The sequence below is a fragment of the Trichosurus vulpecula genome, chromosome 5 (assembly GCF_011100635.1).
Source record: "Trichosurus vulpecula isolate mTriVul1 chromosome 5, mTriVul1.pri, whole genome shotgun sequence".
Lineage (NCBI taxonomy): Eukaryota > Metazoa > Chordata > Mammalia > Diprotodontia > Phalangeridae > Trichosurus > Trichosurus vulpecula.
This window is the reverse complement of record NC_050577.1, coordinates 96,103,980-96,121,792: the sequence shown is the minus strand read 5'-3', so window position 1 is coordinate 96,121,792 and position 17,813 is coordinate 96,103,980. Positions and strand designations below refer to the sequence as shown.

General features: G+C 43.3%; 1 protein-coding gene across 1 annotated transcript; it reads left to right on the top strand.

Moving 5' to 3' along the window:
• Window positions 1-2,544: 2,544 nt before the first annotated feature.
• Window positions 2,545-13,425, top strand: LOC118849970 (protein ZNF783-like; the record flags this gene model as incomplete). Its single annotated transcript, XM_036759095.1, is given in 4 exon segments — window positions 2,545-2,937; window positions 9,541-9,930; window positions 10,403-10,529; window positions 13,312-13,425. Coding segments are annotated over 4 exon segments (655 nt in total), but the record flags the coding sequence as incomplete, so codon positions are not given.
• Window positions 13,426-17,813: the final 4,388 nt, after the last annotated feature.

The window sequence follows — 17,813 nt, the reverse complement described above, 5'->3', positions numbered from 1 at the left end:
AGCATTTTCCCTAATTTTTTTATGCAAAGTTCTTTTACATCCCTACTAGTAATAATAATTATCTTACATCTCTGTAGCTCTTTATGGTTTATAAAGTGCTGTCCTCACAGCTGTGGTATCTGAGACAAGGATCATCATCTTCCTTTTATAGAAGATGATATCGATGAATGAGGTTCAGGATAGAGTGGCTTAATTGGACATTCAAACTTGTTTCTACCAATGTTTTTTCCACTATACAATGGTATCTATTATTTCATCCAAATTTGACTTGTGCTTTTATGGAAAAACCAGAAAAAATCCATTTCTCCTGGACTATACCTGCTTATGTGTAATGTGATTCTAGCCAAACATCTGTCTCTGTGGATAACAAAAAATTACCTTGGGAGGTAAAAATCCCCTCAATCCAGCAGAGAGAAAGGCAGCTAACCTGGCTACCAGTGACCTTCAACCCACTTAGCTTAGGAGTCTTTAAGGTTTTATTTGAAAATTTTATTTGTGTCTCAAAAAAACAACAGGGGAACCCATTCTGGTGCATATGGACTCTGTTGATTACTCCAACTCATTCATCACAGGTGAAGTAGAATGAGCCCGAACTGGGACAAACAATATTAGACTCCCCTTTGTCATTTGGGAAAATCACAAGCTTACTCTGGATTCCCGTTTTTTCTCTCTCTTGGTTGGGGATGATAATTCCTTTCATGCTTTTTTTTCCTTTGGAAAAGTGCTTGTTGGGCTACAGTAAGTCAATGAATGCAAAATACTTGTTATCCTCACTTTCTGAGGATAACCCCCTCCAAAGCACCCTTATACTCATTTCCCCACTCTTTCCCTCCCCCAATTAAAATTTGTTCTTAGGAATAACAGTGGAAGAATAGCTGATAAAACTTAACATATTTGTAATTTGTAGCTGGGGATAAAACATTTTGTAAAAGCTAAATCTTAGAAGAATTTGAGGCACGAACCAGCAGCTCCTTAAGGAAATATTTGGGAACTTTGATTTCAAATATGGATGTCTTCCTACTTCATCTGTGTATGAAGAGTTCTCAGCATGGGAATTATCATAAAACCCTGGAGTTAGGGGGGCTACTATGAAAAGCAGCCTCTGTTAAGGTAAAGCCGTTTTCCTGATAGTGGCACCAACTACCTCCTGAGCCCCCCTTTCCTTGTGTGTTTTGGAGGAGTCACTTGTGAAAAATGGTCTCCCATTTGTACTTTTTTTGCTCTTGAGCTACTGACTGGACACACAGTCTTCTACCTTCCTCTACCCCCCAACCCCCTCCCCATAGTCCCTGTGAGAGGCAACTGTGGGAGTTTGCAAGATGAAGTCTGCTCTGAACTCACTTATTGGGGGGAGGAAGGTAGATCACATAAAGGCTGGAGCGTCTTCCTTTCCCTTTGCCCACAAGAGGAGAGGGGCCACACGCAGGGCTCAGTTGAGCTCCACCAGGGTTTTGGGAAAGGAACTAATGTTTCTTTTTTACTGAAAAGATGTAGCCTCCCCAAACTGTGGCATTTGGGCAGGAAGTGGTGCAGGCCTATGGCTGGGTTTCAACGATAAGACTGATACTTGGGGGGCAGGGGGAGGGGTATTTCCTCTTGGAACCTCGGCAATAAGGTTGTTTCTCAGGGTGAAGATCCCATTGCAACTCCTGGGCCTGCTCTACAAATGTTGGTTTGGGCCCCGAACACCTTCCTTCTCTAACCTCCCCTGCATGTAGATAGACTAGAGATAGAAGTGCATGGCCTCCCACACTGTGCTTAGTGAGTACTTGTGCACGCATGACGGTTTGCCAAACACGCAGCGCCTCTTAGATCGCGCCCTGCCAGGGGCTTTGTACAGCCCCAGTAGAGAGCGAGCCCTTCATAAACCGGGAAGCTTCCCGGAGGAGGAGGGATCGGATTTGGACCTGGAGGATTAAATCGTTTAGGGCGTCGAGGTTACGGTTAGCTGGGCGTGGGTGGCCTAGAAGCAGATGTCTACCCGTGATAATTAGCTGCTCAGACAAGAAATGGTTCTGGGTCACTGCAGAGCTCGGAGGAATGCCCTTGTATGTGGGTGGGGGAGGGTCCTTCTGGACGCCCAGTTTGGTCTAGTCGACCTCCGACGGCCGGTCTATACGGCGCTCCCAAACGCCTCCGTGCCGTTTTTAGCTTGATAAGACTAATAAGCTTAATCCTGCACGAAGATCTGGGACCCCTATGTAAGAGCCAAAGGGGGCGCGGGCAGCACGTGCAGACGGCTGAGCGCAGAGCCGGGAGGGTCTTGCCCGGACGGCCCCGCTCCGATCACTTGACGGGCCACGGCTGCAAGCGGCCCCAAGGACACTGACGGAGCGAGCGGGGGCCGCCTTGCTGCCGTTCGCTCCTACGGGCCCTAGGGGGCGCTGTGCGCTCCGCGGCCGGGAGGAGGCGCCGAGCGCTTCTCCTTCCCCCGCCAGCCAATGAGGGCGCTGAGCTCCCAGGATGCAGTGGTTATCAACACGGCGGCAGCTGCAGCAGCTGTGGGGCTCGCGCTGCAGAGGAGCAGGAGCAGGAGCAGGAGCAGGAGCCGCAGGCAGGCCGGGGCGCAGGTGCTGCAGAGCGGGGGCCGGAAGGAGCAGAGCGCGGGCAAGCCCGGACTGAGGCGAGCCGAGGTTGAGGGGCCCGAGCTGAGCGCGAGGCCGGACCGCGGCGGCAGCAGCTGCGGAGGTAGAGGCATCCCAGCTCGGGGTCGGCCCTCCGGGAGCTCGCGGCGGCCGGGGCCCCCGCTCGGGGTGTTGGGTCCGCGCCCTCCCCGCTGACGGCTCCAAAGCCCAGCTTGGCCGAAGGAAGGCCCCGTGTGAGTCCCGTGTGCAGACAGGAGGGCCGGACTGCTTCGGAGCCCGCTCATTTGCGCCGCAGCCTCCCTGGGGGTTCCGGAACGAGACTAAAGCCATGGCCGAGGCGGCCCCTGCTCCGGTAAGAGACCCCCCCCCCCCCCCGGCCACTCCTGCCCAGGTTTGCGAGAAAGGCCCCGCCCTACCCTGGGGTCCCCTGGGTGAGGCCCGGGCGTCGCTCCAGCCCCCCGGGGTCAGGGTCCAGGCCTGAGGTCACAGGGCCGGTCCGGGGCCAGTTTGCACTAGTTAGTTCGCGAGGAGAGGCCCTGCAGCCTTGTTGCAGACACGGAGATTCCCCTGCCCTTTCTCCGCCTTGGTTCCTTTATGCTTCTTTGCTGACCTTCAACTCCATTCTCCAGCCCAGGGTCACCGTCCCTCTTGAACATTTTGCGTCCCACATTGGGGCCAAAAGGGACACACTTAGAGGCCCCTGTTCTGCTCACCTGCAGCCCAAAGCAGGCCCTTGGCCAAACATCTGCGTCGGAGAGACTGCCCCCCCCCCCCCCCCCCGTGTCTGTGTCTTCTCTTATTTGGGTGCAAGGCTGCTCTCAAGGAGTCTGGCCATTCTTTTCTGAAGGTAGGAAGGTAGAAAAGGGAAATCGGTCTTACATATGTAGGCTGACTGATTTATAATTGAGTCTCGTTATAGCTGCATTTCAGGACTTGAGCCATGGCATAGCTTGTACACTTGGTAACAGGGACCTAGTTGTGTCTTAATGATTCCCTATTGTATCTCTGACTCTGTAGGAACTGCCACCCTATAGAAAATTCTAGATAAATCTCTCTATGACAGATGAACAATTAAGAGGAAGTAATCCTGTTGAGGACATTTTCTTGACTTGTAACAATTAAAGGAACGATGACCATGGATTTCCCCCAACCTTCCTTTAATGCCCTGATCAAAGACCAAATCCCCAGGTGGAGCTAATTTGGGGCTGGCCTGTAGTACCTTTTCTAAGGTTTTTATTCTCTCACAGATCCTAGGAAAGCACTATGGCACCTCCCAACTCCTGCTATCAGGTTGTTGTTTGAAGTGGTTACCCTGGGGTTCTTATCCAAAGGCTCCTAAACTATCTTTGTCTTTGTTCCTGGGTAGTTGGGCTTGACCTGGCATGGAAGTGCCTCAGGTTGGTTGGAGGCTACAGAACTCTGAAGGGACAAGCAGTTCATAGAACCATAGAATTTGAGAACTGGAAGCACCTGACTGAATAAATATTTGGGTATGGTTTAGTTCATTTTTGAATGAGGAAGCAGGCCTATTAATTGAAGAGGGTCTATTTCCCGGTCTGAGGGTAAGACTCCATTTCACACTCCTGGGAAGTTTCTGAGACTTGGATTTCACCCCCACTTTCAGTGACTGCCCTCTCTTGTCATCCAAATGAGCTTTCCCTTTTTGTTAGCCTTTGTCCTAGCTGGAAAGGGTCAAAAAGGAAAGGAATAAGCTTTAGTGACTTTGATTTTTCATTCAGCAGAAATACGTCAAATACCAGGTCTCCCGGCACCTGAATCTGAGTGAACAAGTTCAACAAACATTTAGAAATTGCCTACTATGTACCAGGCATTATACAAGATAATGGAAAGATACATAAAAAAATTAGTCAAGCTACTCTTCTGGGAGGATACAATATATTCACAGATAAGTTGTGGTTGTATACAAAGTGATTGGAATTGGTGGCACTTGAGCTGTAGAGGGTGGGCATTTCAAGCATGGGAAACAGCCTTGGCAAAGACTGAAGATGAAATACAATGTACAAGGACTAGCAAGTAGGCCTGTTTGACTGGAACATAAAGTTCATGTGGGAGAGTAATGTGTAATCGGCCCAGAGAGATAGACTGGAAACCTGTTATTGCTAGAGTTTTTCAAACTAATGGCCATGAAACACTCTGAGTCTTAAGATACATGGATGACACTCATAAATGTTGACTCCCTGAATGAGTGGGAGTAATGGGCCTAGGGGTTTGTAATTGGAATGGTTGAGAGGATTCTTGGAGCATGATAAGAGAAATTAAGCCTGTCTTCATGCTGAAAACTTCCCACAAATACAAAATGGTTTTGATGCATGCTTCAATATCTTAGTGAAAAATACCACTAACATTGACATTTTTCTCTTAGAACACTTATCCATATGGTACAGTGCTTCTTAAACTGTTGAAGAATCACTGATTTGGGGTCATGAGTAGATAAAGTTTAAGAAGCTCTTAAAGCTGTATGAGACAAGTCACTTCACCCCTGAGCCTTTGTAAAATAAAGGGTTTGAACTAAATGATCTCTAAAGCCCCTTCTGTTCTAAATCCTAGTATCCTGTGGAACACTGTTTGAGGAACCTCTAGTCTACTGAATCCAAATTCTTCTGCTTGAGTGTCAGGGCCTTCCCCAAGATGGCCAGCACAATTTGTTCTTTGCTCCTTAACCTGCATTCTCTGCTTCAGCCAGGCTGATCCCATGATCCTGTGAACAAAGCTTATTCTTCACCTTAATTCATATTGTTTCATCCTGCTGCCCTTCACACTTGGAATGCTCTTTCTCTTCCTCTCTGTTTTTCTAAGTTTAATCCATCTTGGAATAGTCAGTTCTTTTCAAACTGTCTTACCTGATTTTTTCTGAAATTTAAAAACACTTAGTCACTTATTTGGCAGTTAATTCTTTTCTTATTCTTCTTATACATGTTAATTTTGTCTTTCCAAGTAGATTATGAGCCTTTTTAAGGTATCTTTTATTATTACCAAGCACAGGATGGATACTCAAAGAGTTGGAAGAGACCTTAAAAATTATCCAATTCAGTTATTAAAAATCAAGCCAACCCATATGTTCAAAAATATTTATAGCAGCTCTTTTTATAGTGGCAAAGAATTGGAAATCAAAGGGATGCCCATCAATTGGGGAATGGTTAAATCAGTTGTGGTATATGAATGTAATGGAATACCACTGTGCTATAAGAAATGAGGAGCAGATGGACTTCCTAATAACCTGGGAAGATTTATATGAACCGATGCCGAGTGAGGGGAGTAGAACCAGGAGTACATTATACATGATTACAGTCACTCGGTATCTGTGATGACTAACTTTGATAGACTTGGCTCTTCTCAACAATGCAAGGTTCCAAGACAGCTCCAAAAGACTCATGATGGAAAAAACTGTCCATTTCCAGAGGAAGAATTATGGAGTCTGAATGCAGATTGAAGCAAACTATTTACTCTTTTTTTTTTCTTTTTTGGTTTTGCTTCTTCTTTCTCATGGTTCATTCCATTGGTTATAGTTCTTCTTTACAACTTGATTGTTGTAAAAATAAGTTTAATGTGAAGGTATATGTAAAACCTGTATTGGATTACATGCTGTCTTGGGGAGGAGGGGGGAAGAGAGACGGGGAGAAAATTTGAAACTCAAGAACTTGTGGAACTGAGTGTTGTAAACTAAAAATAAAAAATAAATTTTTAAAAAATCAAGCCATCTCCTTCATGTGAGAAAGTAGGCCCAGAGGAGTGAAGGAACTTGTTCACAGGCATACTCTCTGTTAGCATCAAACTTGAAACTGGCTCTTAAGTTACTTGATTGAATATTTCTTCTGCTGTACTACTTTTCAAATCATTGTTTTCCTTTGGCATGTAAGCCCCTCAAGGGCAGGACCTATTTCATTTCTGTCTTTGTATCCCTATTACCTAGAATAGTGCCTGGTACACATATCAGATGATTCATAAATGATTATGGACCCACTGCCAGATCCAGATGAGTCATGGGAAGGACTGGCAGGGAAGGGATTAGAGTCCCAGTGCCCAGCACAAAGTAGGTACTTAATGAATGCCTGTTGAATGAATGATATACATAACAGGTTTCAATTTAACTGCCTTGAATTTTGACCATATCCTCCCATCCTCTGTCAGATTTGGAGACTGGACCAGAGATCCCCCAAGAAGCTTCTACTGGTAGTGCCAAAACTTTGAGACATCAAACCCAAGCTCTATAATGTCATTTTGAAGATCCTAAACTACTTATCTTCTGTCCCACTCCTATTCTGCCCCCTCCAAATCTATCGTAGCTCTATTGTTTGTTGGTGGGTTGATGCCTTAATTTAGGGAGTGAGCGTGGTATAGTAGAAAGAAGGTTTTTACTTGGACTCAAGGTACATGGGTTCAATTCTCAGCTGCAGTACTAAGCTGTGTGATCCCTTAACATCTCAGGATCTCAGTTTCCTCATCTGTAAAATGGAGATAGTCATACTTTCCCTATCTTGTTTGGTTGTTATGAGGAAAGTCCTGTGTAAACATTAAAACACTACATTTCCATGTAGAAATTGGAATTGTTGTTTCTCAGAAATTACGGTCGCCGTATCGATCTGTGTTCTGTCCCCCCCTTAAAACCTTCACTAATCGATCACTCCTACTAGTGAATTGCCCTGTTACTCCCACATCCCCATAGCACAGGTGTGTGTCATACCATAAAATTACTTTATGTAGTTTATTTACAACTTGATTGTAAGTAAAGTATAACCTGGGCCACATTTTAAAGATATTAAGGAACTTCCCTTGAGGAATCCTTTTAATAAATCATCAACTAGCCCCTGATTTCTGTTTTTATGTGTTAAGATTATAATTTTTTGAAGGTTTTTTCTTAAAATTTATTAAAAAAAATTTTTTTACTAACACAAGTCATCCAGAAACATGAACATTTCTATAGACAGAAAACAAAAAAGAGGATTACATATGAAACTGAATATCTGTTACATACCTCATATTGCATGATGGGGCCTTCTGTTCTGTTCATACACTGCTTTGATATACTTTATGCTACTTTGTGTAATTCATTATTTGTAGTATTCTGTGACCTGACTTCACTTACCATACTTTAGCTACCTTTCAATGATCTGCAATTTTGCTTTCTCTGAGACTATAGTATCCTATGATTCAAAGCCATGAAGTAACACTGGAAGAATGTTGGTGTTACGAAGTATATGGTATTTATATGCCCAATGCTTAGTACAGTGCTTTACATATAGTAAGCATTTAATAAATGTTTCATTCGTTCATAATGTTGGGGTTTTGTTTTAGGGAGAAACTTAGAAGAAAGCTCTGAGAAATTTCCCAAGTGCCATTTAACCTGTTTTCCTTCCTCCCCCTGCCACCTTTCTCTTCCCTTTCCTCCTCCTCAATTCTGATGCCAATTCATTGTCCATCTGCATTGTCTATCCAAAATATATGTACTGTTGAACCAGCTATACAGGTTGTCTAATTAGATATCTTAGTCTGGACAATAGGTTTTCTTTATCCACTTTTCTTTTTCCTGCGCGGATAATCAGACCAAATTCTGATACCAACAAAATTTATTTCAAGCTCTCGGTAAAGTGATCGTTATCATCCAGTGCTTCTTTGAGAGTCTTCTGTGTGCAAGGAGTTGTTGGGGATATGAGGAACACAAATAACTGTGAGACCCGATTCCTCCTCTCAAGGGGCCCTCTCTTCAGGCAGTCGTTACAATTCCAGGATAGCCCAGGTTTCTCTGAAGCAACTAAGAGCATTATCATTCCTTCTCTTCCCTCTCCACCCCCTCCCTGGGGTTTGGGGAAGGCAGGGCAGTTGGGGTTAAGTGGCTTGCTCAAAGTCACACAGCTAGTAAGTGTGTCAAGTGTCTGGGGTCGTATTTGAACTCAGGGCCTCCTGACTCCAGGACCTCTACTCACTGTGCCACCTAGCTGCCCCATTATTATACCTTCTAAAGGAAACTCTTATTACTATTTAAGCCAGTCTCCCAGCAGATGGTATTTACTAAGCAGTGTGAGAAAATGAGTGAGGTTGAGGGGAAGGCATAAAATGGCAAAACAAAAACAAAAGCCTACAAATAGCGGTAAATTTGAAGTTTTCCATTTTGATCTTATGTTCTTCTCATATGATGTTGCTTATCTTCCCACTTTAGGCTGGAAATTCTTACAGGAAGCAGAAGTCCTTTTATAATCTCTTACCTTCTCTCTGTAGCAAGTGTTTAGTAAATGAAGTCAACTGTGTAGCAGGGGTTGTTTGAATGTATTGGTCCCGGGAAGGAGTTAACAACTCACATTTCTGTAGCACTTTACAGTTTACAAGGTACTTTGCTCTAGATAGAATATGGGGCCTGAGGTCAGGAAAGTTGTTAAAATCTAGCTTTTGATACTTACTGTGTGACCCTGGACAAGTCACTTAACCTCTGTCTGCCTCAGTTTCCTCATCTGTTAAATGGAGATGATAGCACCTACCTCCTTGGATTGTCTTGAGGACAAAATGGAATTATTGTAAGGTGCTTTGTAAATCTTGAAATGCTATATATATCTATACTAGTGTTATAATAGATGATATAATTTTACAGATGAGGAAACTGAGGCACAGATAGGTGAAATAGAGTAGTGTAAAATCTTGGCCGTAGTGTGGTCTCAAAATTATAGACTCTCAGAACCCAGGAGCCTTTGAGACGAGAGCAGTGAGTTAAGAGACAGGTTCTAAGCTGTGAAGTAAGTGACTCCCCAGCTGGAACTTGAACCCAGCCAGTTATTCCAGTGGTAGCAGTGCCTCTCAGAACCTTCCCTCCTTGAGACTGGGACTCTGTTTCCATAGCTCAGGCACAGTTCTCAGCCACTGCCTCTTTGTTGCTGATTATGGTTAGTGGAGATGACTTCCTCCTACCCTCTCACCCTCACTTGTTTCTGTCTTTCCTTGTGTTTAGTCTCAGGAATGGGACACCAGCATACAGCACCCAGCGCCTCCAGCGTCTCCTACTGTCCCTCAGCGAGAAGCCCAGATCCAGTCAGCTGAGATCTCACTGCTGGCTATCCTGGCTTCCATTCAGGCTGTGGAGCAGAAGGTAGAGTCCCAGGCTGCCCGCTTACAGACCCTGGAGGGGCGGACAGGGACAGCGGAGAAGAAGTTGGTTGATTGTGAGAAGACAGCAGTGGAGTTTGGAAACCAGCTAGAGGGCAAATGGGCTGTGCTGGGCACCCTGCTCCAGGAGTATGGGCTACTCCAGAGGAGACTAGAGAATATGGAGAACCTGCTCAGAAACAGGAACTTCTGGATCCTGCGGCTCCCCCCAGGCAGCAAGGGCGAGGTCCCCAAGGTAATCTCCTGGTAGATATAGCTTGGTACGTAATGTTCTTAAAAAGGTCAGTGACAGCAGGCTCAGAGCCAGTGGAAGGCAGAATTCTTTGTCCCTAGAGCTAGTCAGCCAGATATTCCAAGGAACTTTGGGATATTTGGGAAGGATAGGTATAATCATCCTGGACAGAAGAAAAGGAAGAGCTTTGATGTTGGAGAGTATAAGGAGGGGTCACTATGGTAACAGGTATACTAGGAACTGACTATAAAAGTAGAGAAAACCTGTAAGTAGCCTTCAGCTTGGAGCTGGACATGGGAGGACATATGGAATAGGAAAAGCAAAACTAACCCTGCTTAACCCTGTTCAACCACAAGCATCTTGAGGCCTAGGGGAGATTAACACTTATTTACTGGAGTTTTAGCAGAGAACCCTAGAAATTGCCAGGATGAGACTCCAATGTGACTCCAAAATGGGTATCTCATCTATCTTCCAGGTACCTGTGATTATTGAAGATGTGGCTGTGTATTTCTCAGAGCAGGAGTGGGGGAACCTGGATGAGTGGCAGAAGGAGCTCTACAAACATGTGATGAGAGGAAACTATGAAACATTGGTGTCCTTGGGTAAGGGGCTACTCTCTCTGTGTTAAGATCTCTGGAGTCTCTGTAGAAATCCTGTTTTAATTTTTACCTAACTGACTTAGCTACTTAAAGTAGAATCCTATATTTGAGATGTAAAAGAGACTTTGAAAGAACATCTGATACAGGTAAGGCCAGAAGCAATGATTTGCTCAGAGTTACAAGCTTAAAACAAAAGGAGAATGCACAAAAAACCTGGGACTCCTGCTTCTCTAGCATAATGCTATTCCTGTTATTCTCTGGGTGGTTATTTGTATATCTGATTTCTTTTCCTGTACTGTGCTGTAAGCTTTGGAATGGATAGTAGCCTTGTTTTGTACCTTTGTATCTCACAGGCCTTAGCAGAGGGCCTTATCCACTGTATGTGTTTGATATATATTGGCCAGATACGTGGGTTGGTGAGGAACCAACTTTAACAGTGACTCATTAACCTCTCTTCATTTGAGATCCTTATAATCCACATCTTCCACTCAATTAAAATCATTGTAGCTGTTTTCTACAGACTTCCAGGACATTCTCCTTTCTTCCTCAGTGAGTTTCAGTGCCTGGCTGACAGTCTTTCTCAGCTCCTACCCTTAAACTAGGGAATTTCAAAATATATATTGACACTGTCAAACACCACAATTATTAAGTTTATTAACCTACTCACTTCCCATGAGCTACTCCCCTATCCCACCTCAACCACACACAAACATGGTTATACCCTAGATCTTGCCATTACCCACAAAAATGCCACCTCCACATTCAAGCACTCTGAAATCCCCTCATCTGATCATAATCTATTAGCTTTCTACCTCCCTGTGCCTTCCTGCACCAAACCCTACTCTTCATCCATACCATGACCTTCAATCCTTTAACCTCTCAGTTGTCTCTCAGGCTGTCACCTCTGCACTAGCCACTGCCTCCTCTTCTCCCCTCTTGACCCTCTGATTAACCAATTCAGCACCGGACTGTCTTCTCTATCATTTTGCCTATTGTGCCCTGCCAGGCTTCAGCCTTCACTCACTCTCACCATCCACCATCTGCTTCCTTGAATACTACCCTTGTGCTGCTCAACAGTGGTGGAGAAAATAATTCAACCGTTCTGACTGGGTCCTCTACAAATTTATGTTCTACAGTCTCACCCAAGCCCTCACTGCTGCTACACAACCCCATTCCACAGCAGCTCTTTCAGACCTTTTCATCCCTCCTCAAATGTCCCATGGCTTTTCCCTCCTCCCCTCAAGCTGAGAACCTTGCTTCATATTTTAGAGGAAAATTTGAATTCATTCACCATGAACGCCCACTTCTTCCCTCTTCCTCATGTCACTCAGGTTCTTTCTGCCACTGTCTCCTTCCCTCCTGCCTCACATAATGTCATAACTTCACTCCTTACTAAGGCTAATACCTCCACTTGTTCAAGAGATCCTGTTCCATCTCATCTCCTCTAGCAGATTGCTCCCCTCTGTCATTCCCATTCTTCCACTTATTTTCAGTCTCTCCCTCTTTACTGCCTCATTTTGGGCTGCCTACAAACATGCCCCTGTCTCCCCGATCCTGAAAAAACCCTCACTTGACCGTTCCATCCCCACTATCACCTTATATCTCTTCTCCCCTTTGTGGCTAAATTCCTTGAAAATGGTGGGCTACAGTAGATACCTCCACTTTTTTTCCTCTTAATCTCTTCTTAACCCCATAGAGCAGGGCTGTCCAAAATGCGGCCCTGCTGCAGTGCGATTTATGCAGCCTGGCTACAAGCATAGAAGTTTACATAAGTGCTTTAGTAAACAAAGCAGAGCTGTCACTAAAATGGCAAATCAAAATATATTGCCTATTGTTTCAATAAAAACCTAAGGTTGGACAGCCCTGCCTTACAGTATGGGTTCTGATCTCATCGTTCCACTGAAACAGCTTTTCCACATTATCAGTAGTCTCCTGATTGCCAAATCTAGTGGCCTTTTTCCTCAGTCCTCATTTTTCTTGACTTCTTTGCATTGTTTGATACTGTTGGTCATCTTCTTCTCCCTGATATTCTCTTTTCTCTGGGTTTCCAGGACATAACTCTTCTGGTTCTCCTACCTATTTGAGCTCTTTCACAGTCTCCATTGCTGGCTCTTTATCCAACTCTTGCCTACTAATTGTGGGTATCCCACAAGTCTTCTTCCTCTTTACTACTTCACTTGGTGGTCTCATTAGCTCCCATGGATTTAATTATCATCCCTATGCTATTGATTTTCTCATCTACTTAACATGCCCTAAACTCTCTGCTGACTTCTGGTATCCCATCTCCCACTGTCTTTCATACATTTCAAATTGGATGTCCACTAGACATCTTAGGCGTGTAAAAAAATGCCTGTTGACTGACTCGGGTTGGGGGAGGAGTGAAGGGAGAGAATGGAACCTTTAGTCCCCCTGTTCAGTATTGTGGTCCAAGCTCAATGATTTGCTGTTTCCCAGATTACACGGGTAAAAAGCCACATGTGCGTGTTTGTGCTGTTTGAAACGTGGTTAGTATCAGAAGATAACTGTAGACCCCTCAGTTACTACTTGTGAGGGTGACTCATGGGGCATGTGGACAAGATAGGCCTTTCCATCTCCTAAGTTGTGGGAATTCTTTCCCCATAAAGTAATCGGGATACTTGAAGAGCCTTATGGTTTTCTTCTTGGTTTCCTGCTCATCTCATTTGACTGTTAGAGAATTAGAATCCGTGACTTCCAAGTTCCACATGTACACAACCTAGGTCATCCACGTGTAAATTTCCTAATACTTCACCTTCTTCCCTACCAGATTATGCCATCTCTAAGCCAGATCTCTTATCCCGCATTGAGCAAGGGGAAGAGCCATGTAGCCAAGAGCTCTCGAACACAGAGGAAAGAGAGAACCCAGCCCATCCCAGTGCTGGTGAGTATTCTCTGCTACTGGTGGGATGAAAGACCGGATCTTAGCTGCTGGCTGTACCATGCCATGGAACGAATTGGAATACTTGGCTTCTTTCAAACTAGGAAGGGACTGAAGAAGCCATTTCTCTCATCTTACATATGAGCTACAGGTTTGTTTGTTTTTCTTAACCCAAGGTCATACAACTAGAGACAGAGCTAAAACTGGAATCCTAGGTCTCCTTACTCTTACTACATTGTTGGGCAAGTCTTTTAATCTTTTGGGACCTTGGTTTCATCATGTAAAATTTTTGAAAAAAAAATTGATTAATCTCTAAGACTTCTTTTAGATCTAAAAATCTAGCATTTGATCAAACACCATGCTAATAAAACCAAAGCCGTAGCTTTTTCCCTTGTATGACCTGGTTAGTTTTGTTCACTAGCCTAGCCATATGCTTATCATTAAGCTTAGTCATAAATCTCTCCCATTATTCAAAGGCAATAACAGATAGAACTATTGTCTTCTTCCTAAGCTGTGGGTAGAATTTCCCTCAGAGAAGGTTGGAACATGATACTGTATACACAGAGTCTAAAATAGCCTAGGCTGATCCTTCTTGGGATGTTTCTATTCTTTTTTAATTTTTTACTATGGACCTAACAACAGCAAATACAATCATTTCACTATGCAAATAACTTTTGTTTTCCTTCTGTATATGTTTGAAATGTCTTATTGATTCTCTTTTTTACCATGTTTGTCACTACTCACTAAATGGCTCAGCACCTTCAGGTAGAAGCTTTTCCTTGTAAATATGTGTAGTCGAGCAAAATAAATCAACACAATGGTCGTGTCTGAGAATATGTTTCATTCTGTATCTCTAGTCCATCACCTTTCTATCAAGAAATTGGGAAGTATGCAGCTAGATGGATAGGGCGCCAGGCCTGGAGTCAGGAAGACCTGGTTTCAAATCCAGCCTCTGACTCTTACTAGCCATGTGGCCCTGGGCAAGTCACTTAACCTCTGTCTTACTCGGTGTCCTTAACTGAAAATGGGGGTGATGATCCAGGGTGAGGATCAACTGAGGTAATTATATTGAAAGCTTAGCACAATGTAACAGAATAGACACTGGAAAAATGCTTCCTTACCTCCCTTCCCCTCATCAGTCTTTTAAAGTCATGATTGGTAGCTTTTGTCAGCATTCTGAGATCTTTCAAAGTTTTCTCCTTAGATTAGTGAATCTGCCACATAGATTGTGCCATTGATTCTGTTCGTTTCACTCTGCTTTAGTTCATACAAATCTTTACATGTTTCTCTCTCTTCTGATATTTCCAGAGTTCGTTCATCAGCAAATTAAAGACCTTTGGGTAAATGCCATGACGACTTTTGTCAGGGTTTGTAGCTTGTATGACTGAAGGAGGGGACAGTGTTACTCAGTGCAGTGAGTGCTGCCTCCAAAGTCTGCTCCATGGGGATCTTGGACAAGTCATTTAACGTTCCTGGATCTCAGTTTCCTCATTTGTTTAAAATAATAAAAATAAAGGAGTTGGACTAGATGTGGCTTCCGAGGTTAATTCTGGCTTTAGATCCATAGTCTGTGATTCCTTGAGTCTGAAGAATAGTTTACATCAGTTCTCAGATTTTCTGTTGTCTTACAGCAGCTCCTTCAGTCAGTCATTTGTTTTCAGTAAAGTTATACCTCACTCATCCTTTGCCATATAGTAGAGGAATGGAAAGAAGCAAATGTCATGAACCAAGTGTGTCTGGACAGCTAGACCTATTCACTAGAATAAGGTGAAAGTTCTGGCTTTTATGTAGTGCCATGTAATACATTGTAGAAATCTTGACTTTATTCCATGAACTTTTCTTCTTTTTTTTGCTTATTCTTTTTATTTGTAGAAGTTGTATTGATATATTTTGTTTTTATTATCACATACATTTTCCATTGTATTCTTCTTTTTCACCTCTTGACATAGATCTGTCCCTTATATTAAAATGAAAAGGAAAAACTCCTCATAACTAGCCAACATATCAAAAAAGCATGATATTGTATGTACCATCCCACATCTCTAATCACTCATGCTTTTGCAGAAGAATGCAGAGTAAGTATCTTTTTGTACTTCTTTGTGGCCAAGCTTGGTCATTCTAATTTCACAAGATTCCATTTGGATTGTTACTCTTTCCATTTACATTTCTGTAGTTATTCTGTGTACATTATAAGGTTCTACTTCACTTTGTTGTGTTTGCATGTCTTCCTAGGCTTCTCTGTTTTCAACATGTTCATAGTTTCTTACAACACAGTACTATTTTATTACTTTTATGTGCCACAGTTTGTTTAGCCATTTCCCAGTCAGTGGTCATTTACTTTTATTTCTTTGCTACCACAAAAATCAGTAAGTCAGCAAGCATTTTTAAGCACCTCTTCTGTTCTGGGTAGTGCAAAGGAAGACAAAAACCAGTCCTTTCTCTCAAGAGAAAGAGGTTGGAGTCTAATGGGGGAGCAGCATGCAAATAACTATATAGAGACAAGACATATACAGGATAAATTGGCAATAATCAGAAGGTTGACACTGAGATGAAGAAGGACTGACAAAGGCTTCTTGCAGAAGGTGGGATTTGGCTGAGATTTGAAAGAAGCCAGAGAAGCCAGTTGGTGGAAATGGTGGGGGAGACAATTCCCAGCCAATGCTCACATGTAAGCCACAGCCAGGAGACTGTTGTCATTGCTCCATAGAGTATGTGGAGGGGAGTTGACTGGAAAGGTAGAAAGGGGCTAGGTTATGAAGAGCTTTGAAAGCAAAACAGAGGATTTTACATTTGAGTCTGGAGAATAATAGGAAGCCACTAGAGTTTGTTTAATGGGGTGGTGACATCATCAGACCTTAAAATACTTAAAGAATGTTTAACACCTGAGTGGTGGTGCATAGATTGGAGTAGAGAGAGATTCAAGGGAGAGAGACCAACTACCACCAGGCTATTGCGGTAGTCCAGGCATGAGGCAATGAGGGCCTGGACCAGGATGGTGGACGTCTCATGAAGGGTAAAGGGAGCGTATAGGAGTGACATTACACATGTAGAAACAGTAGGATTGGCAACTTAATGGATGTGGTACGTGACAGAGCATGAAGAGTAAAGGATGACATGTAGGTTTTGAGCCTGAGTGACTAGGAGGAGAGTGGTATTTTCAACAGTAACTGGGGAGTCAGAAAGAAGGGAGGGTTTGGGGAGAAAAATATCAAGTTCCGTTTTGGAGATGTTGGGTTTAAGATGTCTGGCCCATCTAGTTTGAGATGTCCAGCAGGCAGCTAGAGGTTTGAGAATGAAGGTCTGGAAATAGGTTAGCATTGCATAAACAGATCTGGAAAACTTCTGCTTAGAAATGATAATTTGAATCCCTGGAAGTTGATGAAATCACCAAGTGAAATAATATAGGGGGAATAGATCAGGAGAGCTCAGGACAGAGCATTGGCAGGTAATTTTGATGTTAGATGAAGATTGAGCAAAGGAGACAGGAGCAGTTAGAGATGTAGGAGAAGACCCAGGAGAGAGTGGTGTCCCAAAAACAGAGAAGAGAGTATCAAAAAGAGGAGAGTGAGTGCATACACTTCAGCCTAGCAACGCGGCTTCTAGAGCTGTATCCTAAAGAAACCATAAAAATGGGAAAAGGATCTACATGTACAAAAATATTTATAGCAGTGGCCAAGAATTGGAAATTGAGGGGATGCCCATCAGTTGGGGAATGGCTGAACAAGTTGTGGTATATGCATGTAATAATATTATTCTATTAGAAATGATAAGTAGGTGGACTTCAAAAAACCTAGGAAGTCTTACATGAACTGATACTGAGTGAAGTGAGCAGAACCAGGAGAACATTGTACACAGTAACAGCCATGGTGTGCGATGACCATCTTTGACAGACTTAGCCCTTTTCAGCAATACAATGGATCTAAGACAATTCCAAAAGACTCATGATGGAAAATGCTGTCTATATCCAGAGAAAGAACTGTGAAGTCTGAAAGCAGATCAAAGCAGAATATTTTTCCTTTTTGTTTGTTTTTTCTTTCTTGTGGTTTTTCCCTTTGGTTCTAATTCTTCTTTACAACATGACTAACGTGGAAATATGTTTAATATGGTTGTACATGTACGGCCTTTATCAGATTGCATGCTGTCTTGGGGAGGGGAATGGGAAAGGAGGAGGAGAAAATTTAAAACTCAATCTTATCAAAGTGAATGTTCAAAACTAAACATAAATATTTTATTTTTTAAAAAAAGGAGAAGGAGAGTGGTGGACAGCAGTCAGAGGCTGCAGAGAGGTCAAGAAGGATGAAGACTGAGAAAAGGACATGAGATTTGGCAGTTAAAAGATGATTAGTGACTTTGGAGCGAGGAGGTGAATGATGAGGTAGGAAGCCAGACTG